This window comes from Oncorhynchus mykiss, chromosome 28 (genome assembly GCF_013265735.2).
Source record: "Oncorhynchus mykiss isolate Arlee chromosome 28, USDA_OmykA_1.1, whole genome shotgun sequence".
Taxonomy (NCBI): Eukaryota; Metazoa; Chordata; class Actinopteri; order Salmoniformes; family Salmonidae; genus Oncorhynchus; species Oncorhynchus mykiss.
Genome location: NC_048592.1, coordinates 22,622,007 through 22,645,648, shown reverse-complemented (window position 1 = coordinate 22,645,648; position 23,642 = coordinate 22,622,007). Strand labels below are relative to the sequence as shown.

The 23,642-nt window shown below is 40.0% G+C and overlaps 1 protein-coding gene across 1 annotated transcript in view; it reads right to left on the bottom strand.

The window, feature by feature from the left end:
• Nucleotides 1–23,642, bottom strand: part of LOC110508746 (bone morphogenetic protein/retinoic acid inducible neural-specific 2) — a 116,798-nt gene that overhangs the window by 18,335 nt on the left and 74,821 nt on the right. The window contains exon 6 of the mRNA XM_021589513.2: nt 21,933–22,169. Coding sequence (XP_021445188.1) covers nt 21,933–22,169 — 237 coding nt within the window. The remainder of the gene's footprint in view (nt 1–21,932; nt 22,170–23,642) is intronic.

Below are 23,642 nucleotides of genomic sequence, written 5' to 3'. Positions count from 1 at the left end.
ATTCTTAGAATAAAGGGTTCCAAAAGGGTTCCAGGTCAAATCCTTTTTGGTTCCAGGCAAAACCATTTTGGGATCCGGTTCTACATGGAACCCAAAACGGTTCTACTTGGAACCAAAAGGGTTCTGCCTTAAACCAACAAGGGTTATTTAAAGGGGGATCTTCTATGTGTACAGAAAAAGAACTCTTTTAGATTCTAAATAGCACCCTTTTTCTAAAAGTGTGACACGGCAGATTTCCTCCTCTTCCTCTGAGGAGGTGTAGCAAGGATCGGACCAATACGCAGCGTGGTAGGTGTCCATGTTTTAATAGGGAAAACTGAACATGAACACAAATACAAAATAACACCATGAACTGACAATGAAACAGCCCCGTGTGGCACAGACACAGGAAACAATCACCCACAAAATACCCAATGAACATGGCTGCCTAAATATGGTTCCCAATCAGAGACAACGATAAACACCTGCCTTTAATTGAGAACCAATCTAGGCAACCATAGACTTACATAAACACCTAGACTAGAAAACACCCCATAAACATACAAAACCCCTAGACGAGACAAAACACATACATCCCCCATGTCACACCCTGAACTAACCAAAATAATAAAGAAAACAAAGATAACTAAGGCCAGGGCGTGACAGTGTAAACTAGGATGTTGTTTGGCTCTCTGTTAAAATAGTTTACTTGCTGTCTATTATTTTAAATTGGCTCTAATCTTTAACAAAATGGTACACTGATTCTTAATCCTTAAGACAAAATATGCACGGTCTGCCAGCCGTTATGATTAAATGCTAAATGAGGTCCCGGTAACCATTAGAATCCTAATTCATTAAGTGAATTAGAATCTTCATTCATTCACTCATTCATATTTTGTGTATTTGATGGTTCTGGATAATAAAATGTATTAACCTTGGCCATTATCAAGGTTGTGTATATTGAAGGAAGCCAGGTGGCCTAGTTGGATGAAGACAGATGGGATTTAACTATGTTCCCACTCACAGTTATTATATTGTTTAATCGTATTTGTTTTATATACCAAACATGACCTTAAATTCCCTTTATGGTAGATGTAATTTTTGTGAGGCGTACATGCAGTATTGTGAATAGTGTCAATAGACTTGCAAAGTTATAAATCTTGTGCATGACAAAGGTAGCCTATGTGTCTCAGCACCTCCCCCTTTAAATCCTTGATTACAATGCTTCCCCTGCATGGGAGACCAGGTGAAAATTACAACACCTTTCATCCTCTCCCTCAAACACCTTCTTTTTTTAAAACCTTTATTTAACTAGGCAAGTCAGTTAAAGAACAAATTATTATTTTCAGTGATGGCCTAGGAACAGTGGGTTAAATGCCTTGTTCAGGGGCAGAATGACCAATTTTTACCCTGTCAGCTCAGGGATTCGACCTTGCAACTTTTCAGTTACTAGTCCAACACTCTAACCACTAGGCTAACCACTAGGTGTGCACTTTCTTTAGTTTCCTTTTTAAAATGAGATTTTATTAGAATCCCGTTAACTGACGCCAATGGTGACAGCTAGTCTCACATAAAGAATAAGATATTACAGACAAAATGCTTTACAATTTACATACATTTAAAACTATTAACATGTAGCGTGTGTGTGTGTGTGTGTGTGTGTATGCATCAGTTACACATACATGTCAATACATACACACAATAAGTAGGTTTTCATTCCACAGAACTGTCACCTTGTATTACAGTACCCACAGCTTATCTTCTTACTTTTATTAAGTCGTATCTGGGTTTTGATTGATGTTGCAAAAATAGTATTACTTATAAACTAATGCTGTCAGTTTGAACTGCATTGAACTCACACTTTTAAACTAGACTGGGACAGTTACTGGGCAACAGTAAAATGGGCAGGTCGAAAGGCCTATGGGAATTAACAATGGACAGAAGGGTTGCATCCCAAATAGCACCCTATTCCCAATTTAGGGCACTACTTTTCATCAGGGCACAAAGGGCCCTGATTAAAAGTAGTGTACGATATAGGGAATAGGGTGCCATTTGGGACGAAAACTAGGAAGTCATAGTCACTGCCCTGATCAGGACACTGCCTCTGACATAGCGTTCAAAACACATTTTCTAATAGTAAGGACTAGATTCAATCAGCTCAAGCATTAACTGGGGATAGCAAACACTCGCATAGCGGATGTTTTGCCGTGTTGGAGGTGGAACTGCATTGGCGCCAAATCGGATCATTGTCACAAAGCCACACCCACCCCACTCCTGTTAGAAGTTCAGAGCGAGAAAGTGTAGGCTATATAGAAATATTTACACTCAAATTAAAAAATCTTCAAACAAGATAATTAAGATTTCTATCATCCTAATGCAGGTGTAGTTGACAGACACATTCCACCTTTCCAACTTGTAAACAAGGCTATTGTGACTCCATGCAGCCAATAGAAATGTCCACTTTAGGTATAATGCTGGGAGCCATTGTGGATTTGACAGCTCTTACCAGTTACACCTCAGACACTGCCAAAACAACCGCTATGCGGATGTTGGCCAAAGCGAAACTGATTGAAGAGAACCCCTTATAATCTTTATCGAAGAGCTTGTAACAAACTATAAGTCTTTGCTCTCATAGTAGGGAATATGAGGAAGTTTCATCTCTCCTCACGCTAGAAAATGTTTGTTGCCTTGGGCAAAGTAAAGATAAAGATGTTTGCAAGGCCTATGTTGCAAAGTACATTCAGAAATGGGCTTAGGGCTTAGTAGCTCAAGAGGGAAGAGCCAACCTGGGAGATACTTGCTGTAACGTGGCTGGCACTGTCTACCTTTGAGGCATTGGGAGTTGACTGTACTTAGTTTCTGTTGCTTAACCTTTAAACATAGACAAATAATTAAAAGTTCAATGTTGTTAATAGGGTATTGTGAATTTATGAATACCACATTTTGTTTCAATTAAATTCTACCAATGATCTGAGGTCACATGAGTAATGAAGGACTATAAATACCTCTTCACCTTTAGTATATGAAGGCCGTTTTCTATTGTCCTGATGGGTAACCGTACCGCTGAATTTACACAACTATACTACACTACACTATTCACATACAACTTGCTATGCTGACAGACATACACACACACAGAGAGACAGACAGCTCTCTTGTTGTTTGCTATAAAAATAGAATTTACATTTAAAAAAACAACAACATAATAATCACCCAAGTTATTGTAACTAATAGGTAACATAGAACCTTTTTAATCTAGTGGTGGACAAGCCCACACAATACTCACACATCCGGTACAACAACACAGACTTAGCTTGTCACACCCTGATCTGTTTCACCTGTCTTTGTGATTGTCTCCACCCCCTCCAGGTGTCGCCCATCTTCCCCATTATCCCCTGTGTATTTATACCTGTGTTCTCTGTTTGTCTGTTGCCAATTCCTTTTGTTTCGTCAAGCCTATCAGCGTTTTTCACTCTGTTCCTGTCTCTTGATTGATTCTGTTTTCTAGTTTTCCCAGTGTTGACCTTTTCTGCCTGCCATGAGCCTGCCTGCCATCCTGTACCTTTGCCCCACCTATCTGGATTACTGACCCCTGCCTGCCCTTGACCTGTCTTTTGCCTTCCCCTGTTGGATTAGTAAACAGTTATTACTTCAACGTGGTCTGCATCTGGGTCTTACCTGAAAAGTGATATAGCTAGTATTTATTAAACAGCCTTTACAAAGCCCTGAAAAAAGAACTGTGTTTAAAGCTGTTAACGAGATCCTCATTAGCTGTAGTGACTCTAGCACTATGACATTTGATTAGCTGGATTCAACAGTGTGAGTCACAATGTAATTGAGCCAATGGAGACTACCCCTGGCCTCGTGAACTGTCCATGTTGAATGCCTACACTTACAAACAGAAGGCAGTTCATCGTCATTAGCTACTGAGTTGAGCTGTACTCACAAATAATCCCTGACATCAGTTGAATGTTTTTCAATAACAATGTTTTGACAAAAAACATTTGTTTACAATTAGCTCAATTTGCAACAACAAAAACACCAATATAGTCTCAAAGTATGCATGGGTTGCACCGCAGTTACTTCGTCGCGTCACACTGTTGTTATCAACATTCTCAAGCCACTCTCAGACATACTGATGCCGAAAGTTGAGTGGTGCCCAGTCATTCTTAATGGGGGCTAATGATTTCTATGGCTAAATTAGAGTATAGTGGCTTGGAAATACAATGACATTTCTAAAGTAGCCAAACAAGTTTGTCATCATTTTGATGCTGTCAAATATACTTTAGAGATAGCACTGTTGCCATTAACTAGCAAAGTTTGTCAAAAAATAGCAAGCAATGCTAACGTAAGCGAACTAAAGTTATACTTGAGCTAAAGTTATACTTCATCTAAAGTCAATTTGGCGACATCACAATGATGAAAAAGTTTTCGTCTACTAAATATTTGTCTCCTTTCGAAATGTCATCATCTTTCCAAGCCACTATTATGTACTTTAGATTAAATGTTCATCAGTGCCAATTAAGCAGAACGTTCAATTGGGCACCAGTGCTCAAGAGAATATTCATATCGATATTGTGATGCAACGTGCAATCAATTAGTATGTTAAACACGTTGTATGCAAGTAAAACACGCTCATATTACAACATACTGTAGCATTATTTCCTGTTTGGCAAAGTCCACTTATTTCGCAGGGAGGTAGTTATGTAAGCTATACCTTCACCTGTAGGAAGTGATTTTAACTCTGTCGAGGGGAGAGGAAGGACTAGTACCATGACTACATTCTCAGATAGTATCCCCTGGGAGTGCAAAGATTCTAGGAAACGAGACCGTATAAAGGGAGAGCATACGTTACACGAGCCACCCCCCAGAGACATGTAATGCACCTCTACCAGCTACCTTTGTACAGGGGGGCATGTATTCCTTTCCCCCCGACCACTTTAAACACGCGTCCCAAATAGCATCCTATTACCTATATAGTGCATTACTTTTGACCAGGGTCCATAGGGCTCTGGTCAAACGTAGTGCACTGTATAGGGAACATGGTGCCATTTTAGACATACACACTACATTTTTCATTAAAAAAGGTTCTCTACAGGCGATCCTGGTGACAAATGGAGCCTGAGCTTAAGGATCCCTAACCACACTAAATTACCCCATGTGGATTTGATGCATCTCTCTCTCAACAGGCACACAGAATGAACAATAGTAGAAGATGAACTGCCATTGTCTCATCTATTTGTCAGCAGGAGAGGGAGGAGAGGCCTTCATCTGCTATTCTATTTATAGCTCAATGTCTTTGTTGCAAGCAGTCAGATATTGAACAGCGTTGATGATGTTTTTCTCCCTAGGAAAAAAAACTTTATTTTCAGTATACAACACCTCCTCCGCAAGCATCTGTGCTACTTCGCTGAGCTACCGGTCAAGTTTGACGATGAATCACTTTCATACCAGAAATAGAGCCTTGGAAAGTTTTGCTCCCATTGTTCATGTATTAAAGTGAACAAAAAAGTTTGACACATGACAGAAAGAGTAGCGAGGTTCAACTGGTGTTTGAAATAGTCTCAGAGAGTCTGCTGCTGGACCTAGGCCAACACTCCTGAGCCCCTGGTAAGATGTCTATGTACCTCAAGAGAGTAAGTTGTCCTCCAGTCCGAGCGCATGGTGGGCTAGTGGTCCTCAGGGATCACAAAGAGCTTTAGGGGTCAGCAGCACACAAGTAAAACCACCATCACAGTCCCTGAGCTCCAATGGTGAGCTGAAAGTGCTTCAAATACTTTTCTCAAGTTACTGTTTGTCTCTACCCCTGTGCCTTAATCCATGTTTCTCCATGTTTTTGTTGTATTTCATTTCACTCGTTTGAAATATAGCACACATTCTTATTTTGCTGCCACTGCTGCTTGAGTTAAGGCAGGCGTGTGCTTTGTGGTCTCTGATCATGTGAGCAAACTTATGTGCCTCCGGAATCGACATGTGAAGTCTGCACAGAATGTAAAATCACAGGGATCAAAGTATCCCAAAGCATCACAAAACTATTAATACAATGGGTGTAGATTTCCAGAGCTGAATTTCAACTTTTGGCAAACCTCATATTTTACCAAAATATTTATTATAATTGAGTTCCTTGTGCGTAGTGTTTGTGTGAGCTTGACTAGATCTCTTAGTCTGTATACTAACAATTAGAAAGTGTTGATCTATGTGGCACTGTATCAGCATAAGTTCACGGTAGAATTATAGCTCCAATCATATTACTGACATGTGCAACATGCAACATCTACCGTTACAGTGCATTTGGAAAGTATTCAGACCCCTTCATTTTTTCCACATGTTGTTATGTTACAGCCTTATTTTAAAATGGATTACATAATTTTTCCCTCATCAATCACAATGCCCCATAATGACAAAGCAAAAATAGGTTTTTAGAAACGTAAATATGACATTTACATAAGTATTCAGACTCTTTACTCAGTACTTTGTTGAATCAACTTTGGCAGTGATTACAGCCTCAAGTCTTCTTGAGTAGGACACTACAAGCTTGGCACAGCTGTATTTGGGGAGTTTCTCCCATTCTTCTCTGCAGGTCCTCTCAAGCTCTGTCAGATTGGATGGGGAGTGTTGCTGCACAGCTATTTTCAAGTCTCTCCAGAGATGTTAGATCGGGTTCAAGTCCAGGCTCTGGCTGGGCCACTCAAGGACAGTCAGAGACTTGTCCCGAAGCCACTCCTTCATTGTCTTGGCTGTGTGCTTAGAGTCGTTGTCCTGTTGAAAGGTGAACCATCGCCTAAGTCTGAGATCCTGAGATCTCTGAAGCAGGTTTTCATCAAGGATCTCCAGACATTGCGCTTGGCATTCAGGCCAAAGAGTTCAATCTTGGTTTCATCAGACCAGAGAATATTTTTTCTCATGGTCTGTGAGTCCTTTAGGTACCTTTTAGCAAATTCCAAGCGGGCTGTCATGTGCCTTTTTACTAAGGAGTGGTTACATCTGGCCAATCTACCATAAAGGCCTGATTGGTGGAGTGCTGCAGAGATGGTTGTTCTTCTGGAAGGTTCTCCTATCTCCACAGAGGAACTGGAGCTCTGTCAGAATGACGATTGGGTTCTTGGTCACCTCTCTGACCAAGGCCCTTCTCTCCCTATTGCTCAGTTTGGCCGAGCAACCATTTAAGAATGATGGAGGCCACTGCGTTCTTGTACCCTTCCCCAGACCTGTGCCTCAACATAATCCTGTCTCGGAGCTCTGCAGACAATGCTTTCGACATCATGGTTTGATTTTTGATTTTTGCTCTGACATGCACTGTCAACTGTGGGACCTTATAGACAGGTGTGTGCCTTTCCAGATCATGTGCAATCAATAGAATAAAAAAAAGGACTCCAGTCAAATTGTAGAAACATCTCAAGGATGATCAATGGAAACAGGATGTATCTGACCTTAATTCCGAGTCTCATAGCTAAAGGTCTCAATACTTAGGTAATTAAGGTATTTCAGTTTTTTATTTTTTGCTTTGTCATTATGGGGCATTGTGTGTAGATTGATGATAATAATTATTTTTTAATCAATTTTAGAATAAGGCTGTAATGTAACAAAATGTGAAAAATGTGAAAGGGTCAGAATACTTTCGGAATGCACTGTACCAATACATAGGCTATGTCTCTTGCAAGTTCCGTGGCTGTATGCATTACATTGAATTGGCTGCTGGAGAAGCACTATTGAGCAGTGTATGAAGTTTTGCTTTGGGCTAAGAGCTGCATTTCTGCTGTAGGGAGAATCTGCCATGTACTCGACATTATAATCCCCTCTTATAGAAAACACCACTAAGACATGTACAAAATGCTAAGGTATTGAAGATGCATGGATGTCCTGGATGCAATTTAACCCCAAAAGCGCCAACAGCGGTTAAAAATGTAATTTCGAAATTTTTGGGCTTTGTCAAGTGACTAGTAACCAACAAAAAATCAAATTTACGATGATTTATGTGTTAATTTGGAAGAATGAAAAATAATATCTAATTTGTTTACAAGTGGTGCTAAGCTGAAAATGTTGTCACAAAGGTAGATGTATAAGATAGTTGCTTGACAAAGCCCCCGCTCAACTTTTTTCATTCAACTTTTTCACTCCGGATGCTTTATCTGGGCGTGGTTCGTCAGGACCTCCACCAGTCTAAGCTAAGTAGTAACATTAACATGATGCCTTCTAATTGCAGTCGCTGTACTCATAACATACAGGAGAATGATCGCCTTATGGCGAGGATAGCTGTGCTGCAAGCCCACCTTCTGACGCAATCGTTAGGCAAGGGTAATTTAAGTGTAGGAAAGGATGAAACAGCGTCTGTGCCACCAGTAAGTACAGATAGTAGTATAAATCCCCTCGCACAGTCCCCACAGCCGGACAAACTTTCTCATGGCTTCTTGAAGGAAATGCTGTAGGAATGCTCAACCTGTGTCGCTCATTCAGCTGACAGAAACTTTCAACCGGTTCTCCCCATTTAAGCAGCGAGTCGGCGTCAGAGGCCGAGCCTTCTCTGGTCTCTATTCCTCCTGTTACAGGGACTGAGACGCCGAAGCCTCCCACCATTAGCTCTGACAAATTGAAAACCTTTGTCATTGGCGACTCCGTTAACCGCAGTATTAGACTTAAAACGAATCATCCAGCACTGTTTACCAGGGGGCAGGGCTACTGACGTTAAGGCTAATCTGAAGATGGTGCTGGCTAAAGCTAAAACTGGCGAGTGTAGAGAGTATAGGGATATTGTTATTCACGTAGGCACCAACGATGTTAGGATGAATAGTCAGAGGTCACCAAGCGCAACATAGCTTCAGCGTGTAAATCAGCTAGAAAGATGTGTCGGCATCGAGTAATTGTCTCTGGCCCCCTCCCAGTTAGGGGGAGTGACGAGCTCTACAGCAGTCTCACAACTCAATCGCTGGTTGAAAACTGTTTTCTGCCCCTCTCAAAAAATGTAATTTGTAGATAATTGGCCCTCTTTCTGGGACTCACCCACAAACAGGACCAAGCCTGGCCTGTTGAGGAGTAACGGACTCCATCCTAGCTGGAGGGGTGATCTCATCGTATCTACGAACATAGACAGGGATCTAACTCCCCTAGCTCCACAATGAGATAGGGTGCAGGCCAGGCAGCAGGCTGTTAGCCAGCCTGCCAGCTTAGTGGAGTCTGCCACTAGCAGTCATTGTAGTCAGCTCAGCTATCCCCATTGAGACAATGAGTGTCTGTGCCTCAACCTAGGTTGGGCAAAACTAAACTTGGCGGTGTTCGCTTTAGCAATCTCACTGGAATAAAGACCTTCTCCATTCCTACCATTATTGAAAGAGATTGTGATACCTCACATCTCAAAATAGGGCTACTTAATGTTAGATCCCTCACTTCCAAGGCAGTTATAGTCAATGAACTAATCACTGATCACAATCTTGATGTGATTGGCCTGACTGAAATATGGCATAAGCCTGATGAATTTACTGTGTTAAATGAGGCCTCACCTCCTGGTTACACTAGAGACCATATCACCCATGCATCCCTCAAAGGCGGAGGTGTTGCTAACATTTCTGATAGCAAATGTCAATTTACAAAAAAAAACACGTTTTCGTCATTTGAGCTTCTAGTCATGAAATCTTTGCAGCCTTGTCATCGGAATTTCATAATTCCTATATGTGTTCATTAATTAAATTCACTTAGTCTATTTTAGGAGAATTTGTAAGATTCTTATTTGCATAAAATAGACAGAGACCAGTTTTATCAAAATTAGATAATAGTATTTATTCTCGGAGCGCACTGCCATGAAACCACGAACAACAGTTTATATACAAAATATGACGTCATAGGTTATAAAATGTCCTTCCTCCTATCTACCAGGACAAAGTAGGTTCAAAAGTGTATTCCAACCCCCTAGCTAGCGCACTCCAGACACACACTTATATCAAGATTAACTTCTGAAGTCTTCATCTATCACTATTCAGCAGACAGTTCCAGATAATGAAAAACCTAGGGAGACACTCACTGCCTTATCTAAACATCCCAGAGCTAAGTTGAGTCGGTTCAACCTTAGGTTAACTATCCTTTCTGCTTACTTAAAACCCACAATCCATTCCTCCCCAACCTAGCTGGAATGGTATTTATTATGTTTAATTACCCCCTGTTTCATGCTGCACAATCCCTTCCTTATGAATTAACATTATTAATCAGATATAATAAAACAGAGTAGAGTTTAATTAGTTATAGTTCTATTTAAAATGTAGATATTGTTTAGTCATTATTCATAAAATTCCTATCAATCCTACTCAATCACTTTTTATAGCTACTGTTTACAGGCCTCTGGGCCATATACAGCGTTCCTCACAGTTTCCTGAAATCCTATCGGACCTTGTAGTCATGGCAGACAATATTCTCATTTTTGGTGACTTTAATATTCACATGGAAAAGTCCACAGACCCACTCCAAAAGGCTTTCGGAGCCATCATCGACTCATTGGGTTTTGTCCAACATGACCTATTCATTGCCACAGTCATACTCTGGACATAGTTTTGTCCCGTGAAATAAATGTTGTGAATATTCATATTTTTCCTCATAGTCCTGGACTATCAGACCACCATTTTATAACGTTTGCAATCGAAACAAATAATCTGCTCAGACCCCAACCAAGGATCATCAAAAGTCGTGCTATAAATTCTCGGACAACCCAAAGATTCCTAGATGCCCTTCCAGACTCCCTCCGCCTAACCACGGACGTCAGAGTACAAAAATTTGTTAACCACCTAACTGAAGAACTCAATCTAGCCTTGTGCAATACCCTAGACGCAGTCACAACCCTAAAAACAAAAAATATTTGTCATAAGAAAGTAACTCCCTTGTTTACAGAAAATACCTGAGCTCTGAAGCAAGCTTCCAGAACATTGGAATGGAAATACACCAAACTGGAAGTCTTCCTATTAGCTTGGAAAGACAGTACTGTGCAGTATCGAAGAGCCCTCACTGCAGCTCGATCATCCTATTTTTCCAACTTAATTAAGGAAAATAAGAACAATCCAAAACGTATTTTTATACTGTCGTAAAGCTAACTAAAAAGCAGCATTCCCCAAGACATGGCTTTCACTTCAGCAGTGATAAATTCATGAACTTCTTTAAGGAAAAGATCATGATCATTAGAAAGCAAATTACGGACTCCTCTTTAAATCTGCGTATTCCTCCAAAGCTCAGTTGTCCTGAGTCTGCACAACTCTGCCAGGACCTAGGATCAAGGGAGACTCAAGATTTTTAGTACTATATCTCTTGACACATTGATGAAAAATAATCATGGCCTCTAAACCTTCAAGCTGCATACTGGACCCTATTCCAACTAAACTACTGAAAGAGCTGCTTCCTGTGCTAGGCCCTCCTATGTTTAACATAATAAACAGCTCTCTATCCACCGGATGTGTACCAAACTCACTAAAGTGGCAGTAATAAAGCCTCTCTTGAAAAAGCCAAACCTTGACCCAGAAAATATAAACAACTATCGGCCTACATCGATTCTCCCATTGGTCTCAACATTTTTTTAAAAAGCTGCCTAAAAAACTCACTGCCTTCCTGAAGACAAACAATGTATACAAAATGCTTCAGTCTGGTTTTAGACCCTATCATAGCACTGAGACTGCACTTGTGAAGGTGGTAAATTACCCTTTAATGGCGTCAGACCGAGGCTCTGCATCTGTCCTCGTGCTCCAAGACCTTAGTGTTGCTTTGGATACCATCGATCACCGCATTCTTTTGGAGAGATTGGAAACCCAAATTGGTCTACACGGACAAGTTCTGGCCTGGTTTATATCTTATCTGTCGGAAAGATATCAGTTTGTCTCTGTGGATGGTTTGTCCTCTGACAAATCAACTGTACATTTCGGTGTTCCTCAAGGCTCGTTTTAGAACCACTATTGTTTTCACTATATATTTTACCTCTTGGCGATGTCATTCGGAAACATAATGTTAACTTTCACTGCTATGCGGATGATACACACCTGTACATTTCAATGAAACATGGTGAAGCCCCAAAATTGCCCTCCCTGGAAGCCTGTGTTTCAGACATAAGGAAGTGGATGGCTGCAAATGTTCTACTTTTAAACTCGGACAAAACAGAGATACTTGTTCTAGGTCCCAAGAAACAAAGAGATCTTCTGTTGAGTCTGACAATTAATCTCCTATAGAGCTCCATTTTTATGGAATGGTCTGCCTACCTATGTGAGAGACGCAGACTCATCAACCTTTAGGTCTTTATTGAAGACTCATCTCTTCAGTAGGTCTTATGATTGAGTGTAGTCTGGCCCAGGAGTGTGAAGGTGAACGGAAAGGCACTGGAGCAACGAACCGCCCTTGCTCTCTCTGCCTGGCCGGTTCCCCTCTCTCCACTGGGATTCTCTGCCTCTAACCCTATTACAGGGGCTGAGTAACTGGCTTACTGGTGCCCTTCCATGCTGTCCCTAGGAGGGGTGTGTAACTTGAGTGGGTTGAGTCACTGACGTGATCTTCCTGTCCGGTTTGGCGCCCCCCCTTGGGTTGTGCCGTGGCGGAGATCTTTGTGGTCTATACTCGGCCTTGTCTCAGGATAGTAAGTTGCTGGTTGAAGATATCCCTCTAGTGGTGTGGGGGCTGTGCTTTGGCATAGTGGTTGGGGTTATATCCTGCCTGTTTGGCCTTGTCTGGGGGTATCGTTGGACGGGGCCACAGTGTCTAACGACCCCTCCTGTCTCAGCCTCCAGTATTTATGTTGCAGTAGTTTATGTGTCGGGGGACTAGGGTCAGTCTGTTATATCTGGAGTATTTCTCCTGTCTTATCCGGTGTCCTGTGTGAATTTAAGCATGCTCTCTCTCTAATACTTTCTCTCTTTTTTTCTCTCTCGGAGCACCTGAGCCCTAGGACCATGCCTCAGGACTACCTGGCCTGATGACTACTTGCTGTCCCTGGTCCACCAGGCCATGCTACTGCTCCAATTTCAACTGTTCTGCCTGCGGCTATGGAACCCTGACCTGTTCACCAGATGTGCTACCTGTCCCAGGCCTGCTGTTTTCAACTCTCTAGAGACAGCAGGAGCAGTAGAGATACTCTGAATGATCGGCTATGAAAAGCCACCTGACATTTACTCCTGAGGTGCTGACCTGTTGCACCCTCAATAATCACTGTAATTATTATTATATGACCCTGCTTGTCTTCTATGTACATTTGAACATCTTGGCCATGTTCTGTTATAATCTACACCCGGAACAGCCAGAGGAGGACTGGCCACCCCTCATAGCCTAGTTTCTCTCTAGGTTTCTTCTAAGGTTCTGGCCTTTCTAGGGAGTTTTTCATAGCCACCATGCTTCTACACCTGCATTGCTTGCTGTTTGGGGTTTTAGGCTGGGTTTCTGTACAGAACTTTGTGACATGAGCTGATGTAAGAAGGCCTTTATAAATAAATGTGATTAATTGATATAGATATAAATCTATGGAGCCACCCTAGATATGGCCCCTGGGGGGCATGGCAGCCACTATAAAAAATACACTGAAAATATAAACGTAAATACATATTTAGATTCCAATAATGGCTCTATATCAAGTTGAGTTGATAGCCCATAGCGTTCCAAAGTTAGAGCACAAAATCTATCGCCTATAATGCTCCATCAGTGGCTAGGTCGTACCAGTACTTATTTTTCCCTTCTTTTTTTTGCTGTATTGTTTTGTTTTTTACCTACCCCCCATTTTTGATCTTGTCTCATCGCTGCAACTCTTCAATTTGCTCGGGTGAGGTGAAGATGGTGTCATGCGTCCTCCTAACCGTGCTCCTTAACACCTGCCAGCTTAACTGTTCAATTGGCTTCCTGGGTCAGCCTACAGGCACCGGCCCACCTCAAGGAGTCGCTAGGGTGCGATGATTCAAGTAAAGGCTCCCCGGCCAAACTCTCCTCTAACCCGGACGACACTGGGCCATTTGTGCGCTGCCCTCTGGGACAGTTATGGCACAGTCCGGGAATGAACGCAGGTCTGTAGTAACTCCTCTAGCACAGCGATGCAGTGCCTTAGACCGCTGCGCCACTCGGGAGGCCCCCGTACCAGTACTTCTAATGAGCTGAATTTCTCAGCCTCTCAGTATCACAGAAACACTTTGAATGAATAACAGCCAAATGTCCATCACAAGTTGTTATGGGTGACATTTATAAAATTAACTATTCAAAACATGAAAAACAAAAAATGTAACATTTTAAACATGAAATTTGACTATAAATGTGTGAAAATCTTAAAATATATGCTTATTTTGGGGAATGAAAACCAATAACTTGTGTTACAAAAAGTTAATCAATTGAAATGTGTCACTACTTGACAGACTCAATCAAAACCAATTGAGGTCAAAAATGACCTACGTTGCTGCTTTTAAGATAAAAATATGTTGGCGCCTTTAGAGTTAATGTGAAGTTTTGTTCGTCCGACAGGATGAATTAACTGCCAAATGTAATCCTATGAATAAATAAAAGAAAATAACAAAAAAGGTTGGGAGATGTTGCCAGCTATTGAACCAAAGAAATCAAGTATTTTTCATGTTTGTACAAATCTGTCACATTCAAAATTTGTATGTGCCACATCTAAGCACTCGCAGTCCATGCTTTTTTGAGGTAATAAATGCAGAAATGGGCAAGACATCAGTGGAATTTCAACTGGCAGGCATTGATGGTGAAGCAGTGCCAAGACTATTTGTTGTTGGTACTATGTATCAAACAACTCACTGTTACTTGAAGGCATGTTTTAATTAACATAATGGAAACATTGTGACAATTAGGCGATTTGCACTGTATAACGAAAGAAAAGTAAATCTAACACTGAGAGAATACTTGACATTTATGGGCAGATTTTACACTTCTGCACATTGTTTATTATGGTAGTTAAAAGGTATTGACAGATTATTTTTGACGGATTAAAAAAATCCACCCAATAAGGTAAACAAACCTGTTAAGATTCATGTAATGTGTGTACATTGCAGATTTACATACAGTAAAGTGTAGCTCATTTGACTATACAACTATACAACTAATATTAGGGGTAGCCTGGGTGCCAGAGTGAGAAATTGGTTTTGCTTTGTCAGTCATAGAAATCTGTGTAGACATTGCGTCACTAATGAGAGGCATTATATATGAAGCATTAGTCCTTCAATTATTATTATTATTATTATTATTATTATTATTATTATATACATATTTTTTTATCAACATCGACATAGCTTTGTTTGCTAGCTTTGTTTACTTCGGAGGTTCATTCAACTTGACGAATGCATTCATTACAACCTGATGTCCTGTGACATTGGCCTTCTGAGCCATTTCAATGATTGTGCTCAACAAAGGCAGCGGGAATTAATTTGGAAAATGACTACTGCCCGCAGTGATACATCAGTATTAGGCTACTGTCTTGCAATTCCTACTTGAATTAGTATTGTGTGTTCATAAGTATAACTACAGTATGTACTGTAGTGTAAACATTATGTCACCACAATCAATGCATTTTTAAACGTAAACAATCAAGTCTTTGTTGTATTGCCAGAGCCTAAAACGGCTGTTTTCTCCCCAATTTTTGCCTAAAATTACATACCCAAATCTAACTGCCTATAACTCAGGCCCAGAATCAAGGATATGCATATTCTTGGTACCATTTGAAACGAAACACTTTGAAGTTTGTGGATATGTGAAAGGAATGTAGAGGAATATAACACAATAGATTTGGTAAAAGATAATATAAAGAAAAAACCAACCGTTCTTTTGTATTTTTTTGTACCATCATCTTTGAAATGCAAGAGAACGGCCATAATGTATTATTCCAGCCCAGCTGCAATTTAGATTTTGGCCACTAGATGGCAGCAGTGTATTTGCAAAGTTTTAGACTTATCGGATGAACCATTGCATTTCTCAATGATGCATTCTCATATGCATTGCATATCTCATTGCATTCCCAAATATGCCTAATTTGTTTATTAATAATTTACCATGTTCAAAACTGTGCACTCTCCTCAAACAACAACATGGTATTATTTCTCTGTAGTAGCTACTGTAAATTGGACAGTGCAGTTAGATTAACAAGAATTTAAGCTTTCTGCCAATATCAGATATGTCTATGTCCTGGGAAATGTTCTTGTTACTTACCACCTCATGCTAATTGCATTAGCCTACGTTAGCTCAACCGTCCCATGGAAGGGACACCAATCCCGGAGAAGTTGCAATAATAGTTTATACTTAAAGGCCCTATTATACCAGACTCCCAAGCCATCTAGTTTTCTGATAATGAAAATAGATTCATGACTGGAGTAAATATAATTCTAGTCAGGCTTTGCCTAGGCTGGCCTAGTCCTCTGGAGCTAGCCATTTCATCTGTTCAAAGGAGATATGGGTCTTTCTATAAATAATGGAGCCAATGTGTAACATTGGGATACATTTTTTAAATTGGATTGAAACAAAAATAAAAAGGATTTTCATTCAGTTCCACATGTGTACTTAGAGGAATAAGAAGTGAATATATGCAAATTTCCCATAACTCCACCTATAACAATATAGGCTTAGGACTGACTATACATCCTTCCAGCAGGATTCATACAGACATTGGCAAGTCAAATTCAAGGACTTTTTCAAGCACTTAAATATAATAATTTATAATTTAATTTTCAAGCTTTTTTTTTTGACCTAACCAATGCATTGATATTGAAATTATTATTACATTAAATATATTTTGCTATTATCCAGGATTTCATTTTTGATCTGTTTTTATGAGTCCAGAAAGTGGAGAGCAACACATATGCAGTTCTACTGCCACTTCAATTGATGGGTGTTGTGCTACTCTTTTGCGGTAAAACCATATGTGGTTATTATGAGGACGACAACATCTTGTTTGCTTCAACTTGACTTTCCACAGAAATCCTTTCCTAAAAAATGGAACCTGGTTTTTGGGCACTTTCTCATTATAAAAACAGCGATGATGAGATTCAAAGGTGAGATTAATGCTACTGCTAATCATGGCTTTATTATGTGTGCCAATATTGGCCACATAGGCTCCAGAAAAATCGCTGTGCATGCATCCAATCTGTTTAGTCAGGCAATGTCCACATTATTCTCAAATAAGGGAGCAGGAGAACATACACAATAATTACAAGGACTTTTTGAGAACCACATTTCAAGAAGGAAATTTCAGATTTTCAAGGCAGGCCTATTCCAGTACTTGAATTTCTGGGCTCCAAATTCAAGTTCACGTAAGCTACTTCAAGCCCTTTATATTGTTTAAAATAACAAAGAAAACTAAATGTATCTGTCATGTTATTTCATTACCAGATCATATTGTTAATAGTAAAATATATATATTTTTAAATGTATTTGTTATTCAGAATAATTAATAGAAATAGCATTGGGTGCTGTGCAAAAGTCTATTTACACAATTGCACACAGTAACTAATCAGCTGGACACCAAATGCGCATCCAGCAAGTATTATGCATAATTATTGAAGAACCACGTTAACGAGAGTATCAATTTAGGTTTTACAGTAAGTATCAAGGTAAGGTGACTTTCGGTTATAAGCATCTGATTTTGCAATCACATTTACTATCTTGGATTTGTGTGCCCATGAAAACTGTTTTCACCAAATAACATATAGAGACACAAAATGTTACAGAGTTACACTGCATTTCTGATATCTCGATACCAAACTGTCCCACAGCAGGATCCAGGTTTCTTGAACAGTGTTCAAGTTCCATGCCTAATTTAACTGATTCATACTTAATATGTGACCAACCGGCTCGAGTCGGTCTTATGAAGCAAAATTTGAAATGGTGTTTCTCACATTGGATAAAAGTAGAGACTCAGAGCTAGAAAATTGTGTATCATACACTACATTTGAGGAACAATGGGAAAGTAATTTTGCTTTGAAAGTTGATAAACTTGTAACCTCACTTTTGAGAAAATGGCCTTTGAATATTTTGATACACCTACTGAGAGCTCTTCTTTGTCTACACCCATTCAGCATCATTCACACCATCGTAAGCTTTAGCCTCACCGATCTCTCGGTTAATCCGAGCGTTATGTCCTAACAACAGCAGTCAAGCACCCAAGCTAACTGGCTAAAGTTGGCTAGCTTGCTAGCTACTTCCAGACAAAAATGAGAGAACAGCTCACTGACCATTTTACTCGCCCTAGCGGAGCTATTTACGCTGTTATGTTATCTAGAGCGTTGGGGGACTGCAACTGTGCTGCTGGCAACAACTTAATTAAGCTTTTTTGCCAAAGTTTACTGACACCGGCCATATTCAACAGGTGTTGAGCGTTCTTAAATTCGTCAGTTATTCTGCGCTCTTGCACACTCAAACGAGAGTACTCTGAAATCAGAGTAATTAACCAGAGCGAATTTACCAGCTACGTCCATCAACAGTTGTCGCAGTGACATCATTAACACTATATTGAAATGGTTACTTGCATAGTGGAGTCACTTGTTAAAGCTACTTCCAGACGCAAATGAGAGAACAGCTCACGGACCATTTTACTCGCCCTAGCAGAGCTGGTTAGGCTGTAATGCTTTCAACAATTTAATTACACTTTTTAACTAGCAAAGAAAATGGCACTGAGATATGAATAATATTACTACAGAGATAGCTAGCGAGCCAGCCAGCTAACGTTAGCTAGCTAGCTAACAGTATGGCTGAGAGGTATACCGTATTTTACTTTATACCGATATTGATACACGGACTGGTTTGGTGTTTTACTTTACCTTCTATAACGTTATTTTGATGTTAGGTTTGTTAAATGTGATATGCTGTGTGTAACGCACATTTTTATAATTTACTCAGCTACTTGAGTCATCCCTCTCCGCTCTCTCTCTTTCCATGCTGCTTTCCACACAGACCTTGTCCCACCCCTGTCACTCAAGGAGCGCATTTGCTGTTGCTTGGCCACGAGACACTTTCGCTCAGTCTGCATGGTCAATGCAGTACATGCAACAATGTTGGTGACAATGTTTGATCTTAATATAAATCCACAAGCATTCTATAATTACAATATTAGTTTGTGATTCTTACATCTGCAAACAGCTAGTTTGTATTTTCTTAGTAAGTTAAGCTAAATCGTGTTAGCCACTAATGCTAATCGCTAGTTAGTTAGCTGGCTGGCTAGCTAACTTGCTAATTAAAGTATTGAGTCAGAGCAAACGTAGCTAGCTAATATAGCCTGATACCAGTGCTGGTGGAGGCCTACATCAGCATGTTGTTTGTGCAACAGTATCTTCTAAATCAAAGACAAATATGTGAAGCATGAATATGTTGGCTATATGAATAAAGATTTAAAGTAGCCAAAGATTTTAGGGTCACTGAGGAAACATTTAACATCACTTTGGTTCCTACCCTGTCACAATAACTCGTTCCCACTATTATTTATATTCTAACTATATAATTATAATAAACATTCTATTTCCACGATTCCAAAAGTGACCTAAATCACAATTGCAACATTTAGTTAAAAATAAGGCCTAGTATTTTTGCCCATATCGTGGCAGTGTGGAAATGATCTCAAATGAGTGCAGGAAATGCAGAAATTGATGGAAATGCAGGAAATTATTTTAGGTTGAAGTTGAATTGAACCGTATAAAGCAATCCCAATAAAGAATGACCCATTGAAATAATTTAGAATATATGTGTTGCCACCCTAGGGTCACACACTACTCATAAAGCAAATGTAGAACTTTTATTAATCAAATACATAAAATACCGTCAAATACCATTATACCGTCAAAAATGTGAAAAATACAATGATATGATAATTTGGCCATATGGCCCAGCCCTATCTAACAGTACTCGTTAACTTGAAATGAAAACAACTTTCTGACAAAATTAGAAAAGTTTAATATCTGAAAATGTAGCTAGCTAGACTATCTTACATGGATGGACGCTTCTCCCTCTGTAGCAGATGCCATGGTTGCCCTTAGTTTGAAAGCTTAACCCGGAGACAGGTGTTTTCTCCATCTCTTTATCTATCGTACTCTAATTCCACTGATTTCAAAACTCGGGTCTCCAGAAAATGGAGAGCAACACTTATACAGTGTTACTATGCAGGACTAGACAGGATTACCTACTGTACACATATTGACCAGCTCAAATAGACAGAAGCGTGCTACATGGCAGACCAATCCGAACTCATCTCTGGGCATGTCCAACCCACTCATTATCATTACCAATCATGGCTAGCAGGAAGGTTGTTCACTTTTTCTGTGGCTAAACCAACTAGGGTCATGATTTAACCATTTTATTCGTATTTACAGATGGCATTAAGTTTGTCATTAAGGCACATGAAAGTTCAAATGTTCCAGAAGGCATTTCTGTCAAGAAACATTCAAATGACTCTCCTGTGAAGTAGTGACACGCGACATACGATATATGATATAATCATATCTTACACAGCCATAAATGCAAGGACAGGAAAGTCATGTTTTATGTCACATGATTTTGGACAAATCCATCAAGACACCAACCATGATAAAGGGTTAAACATATGTTTTAAACCAACTCATGAATTTTATTGAATGTAGCCATTATCGTCCCTTAAATCTTAATGTAATGACATTAACATTTTTTGCAGATTATTGTCAATGACATCTGTAACAAGTTGTCCAGTGTAGGAAATCCTCACTGTTACGCTAGTTTATAGAAAGACCCACATGCATTTTGATGAGTGAAGGCCTACAGCTAAAGATATTTGGGGGTGCTTTCATTAAAGCCCCATTGTGGGACAGAAGAGGCTTTGGAGACGGAGACAGGATTTATCTCTCTGTTTGGATCATTCCTTGGCTGGGTGAAATACTTGATGTGCCAGCACTTCCCACCAATTTCAAGTTTTTCCTCGCCACATTATTTATCAACTAATCTCACTAGAACTGCTGCAGCTCAACCTCGCATGCAGACTAAGCAGACTCTAACCAGCCGCACTGAGCCTTGGATGCTTTGCTCTCTGTGGCAAGTGGAGAGCCATGAAAAGACAAACACTCTGCCCCATTAAAAATGCTTAGTGCTGAGATCACTTCCTCCCTCTGTATTGTACATCATACATTTTTCAGCTTGGGTTAAGGTGTTTGAGTGTGTGTGTGTGTGTGTGCATGTGCCTTTTATGATATTTTTTGCGCGTTACTTATTTTGACACTCAACCATCTAAAAGAATGAAAGGGGCCATGTGCTCCTTTTCATGACAAATTGCTTCAGTTAGGCTTCAGACAAAAACAATGTCAGCAGAACAAGAATGTGCTGCAATTATGAGGAACTTATTCCTCCTTTTCAGTAGCCTGTCAACAATGCAGCATCTTATAACAATTTAATGCGAGAGGTGCTCTGATATTGCTAAGTCAGGTATTGTCAAAATGATGTTCAGGGAATTAAGGGAGCATGGCTGTGCTTTCAAAACTTCACTCAGTATGCACTTTCTATATCATACAGTATCCAACAGATGGAGAGAAGCCCTCGCACAGATAGACATTAGATAAAACATTGCAATGGGGAACACTACCTGCCTCCAATGTCAAACTACACTTGTTTTTCATCTTCTGTTTTTCTTTTTTACATTTAAGTCCCATTGAGACCAATGTCTCTTTTTCAAGGGAGCCCTGCATATTCACAATTTACAAATACAACATAATACAAATATACAAGATTACAAACACACTCGAGAGAAACAATTTACATTTTTCAGTAAAGTTGTTCCCAACCAATAACTTGAACTGCCTGAGAGGCACCAGTACATCTAGTTGTACATATTCACGGCATTAGCTAGCTGTTTGTTGATATTGAGTAAAATGGTTGTAGCCATTTTGGGAAAACTGTTTTTAATTTTTTATTGATCTTGTGCATTTTATAGCACACCTGTGTCCTGCTCCTCCCAATAGCTTTCAAATGCAGCTTGACGGAAATGAATAACAAATAACAAACAAATAGCCCACCTGATTCCATAAATTCAGTGTTGAAGTTGGTCCAGGATTCCTTGCTTTTGTGCAGATTTTCCTCCATGACTTTGATATCAGCCAAGGGGCAGTTACAATCAGGGAACTTGGCAGAGCAGCGGCACCAGCAGTCATTGTTACGACACAAAAGCTCCCCCTCAGTGTTGCATGCCACGTAGCTGAGAGCAGCCTCCACAAAACGGTTCCGGAGGAATTCTGGAAGGACATCCTGTAAACCTGAGCACAGAGGAGAATATTATAGAATCTTGTCATTCATGCATTATTATATTTTAGTGACATCAAGTTATACATGTCACGTTTATCCCTCAAAGAGCCTCCATAGCGAGAGCGTAAGTCTAAAAATGAGATGGAAATGACTGTAATTGGGTTAGTTTAGCCACAGCAAGACAAGGGAACCTGGTTGCTAGTAATTGGGCATTAGAGATTATGGTAGAGACTGCAAAACAAAATCCAGAGTGTATGTGATCAAGGTTATGTAACTATGCACTTACGATACTACACTACTTAGGAAATAGGGTGCTATTTGAGACGCAACCAACATTTAGATGGAACAGTTCTATAAAACAATGCCACCCATCAGAACATGCCTCCCCTATGGATCTACACCTGCACAAATCTCCTAAAATTGTTACAGATGCACCTAAAATAGGTGATATTGTAATGTGGATAAAGACACCATCAAATCACAAGCAATTTAAAAACCCATTATATTTTTGTAGTGTTTAAAATATGCATGATCAATACATATTCATATTATTGCAGAGAGTTCAATAATATGCATTAAATTGTGTGCTTTTTTTCTCTCAAAATGTTTTTGTTTAGTCAGAAGCTGTAGGTGTTTGGAATCTAATGATCATGTTATCCTTTGACAAAGGCTCCCTGTCAGTTGCACCACTTTGGACATTTTTCAAGAGCGGGAGTCAATCTGTATGCCTTATTGTGAATATTTATGTGTGTTCCTTGGTATTTACTTTCTGGATTGTGGAGAGCAGACACAATTAGTCACAGTCTTCCTTCCCTGCCTTGGCGGCTGTCAGGTTCTGTGAGCCAATAGGAGAGCTAGCTGGCAGAGATAGCTTTAATTTGGGAGACAGCTAAATAACAGACTGCTCCCCAGACCCTCCATCCCTGCCTCTTTTTGGAGACAGTGCAACTAGTACTTTTCTTAGGAATTGCAAGCTTCAGTTGTCAAGAACAACACTTTCCCATATATTATTTATCTTCCTGTGCTAATGTCTGATCTCTTGTGGGGACTTCAGACTTTTTTGCAAAATAAACTTCTACACATTAGAAGAATATAATGAAACATGTGCACACACACACACACACACACACACACACACACACACACACACACACACACACACACACACACACACACACACACACGCACCAAGGCACACACACGCTCTCTCTCTATTTCAAAAAAGAGCTCATATAATGTTACAGATTTCCAACCACCTCTCAGTAGTTACCGGGTCTCTGTCAGCAGGGAGCTTCCTTCAGGAGACGGCGGTATTAAGTGGGTTGACAATTTAAATGTCAAACCTGAAGAAGGCGCTAGAAATTGGAAAAAGCTGTGTTTATAATTGGTGATGGCTGAAAGAAAATAATGCTCAGGGCTCATTCCTCTCCTCACACAACTTTGTGTTTGTTTCACCTTTGACTTGTGGTGACATTCCTGTCGCG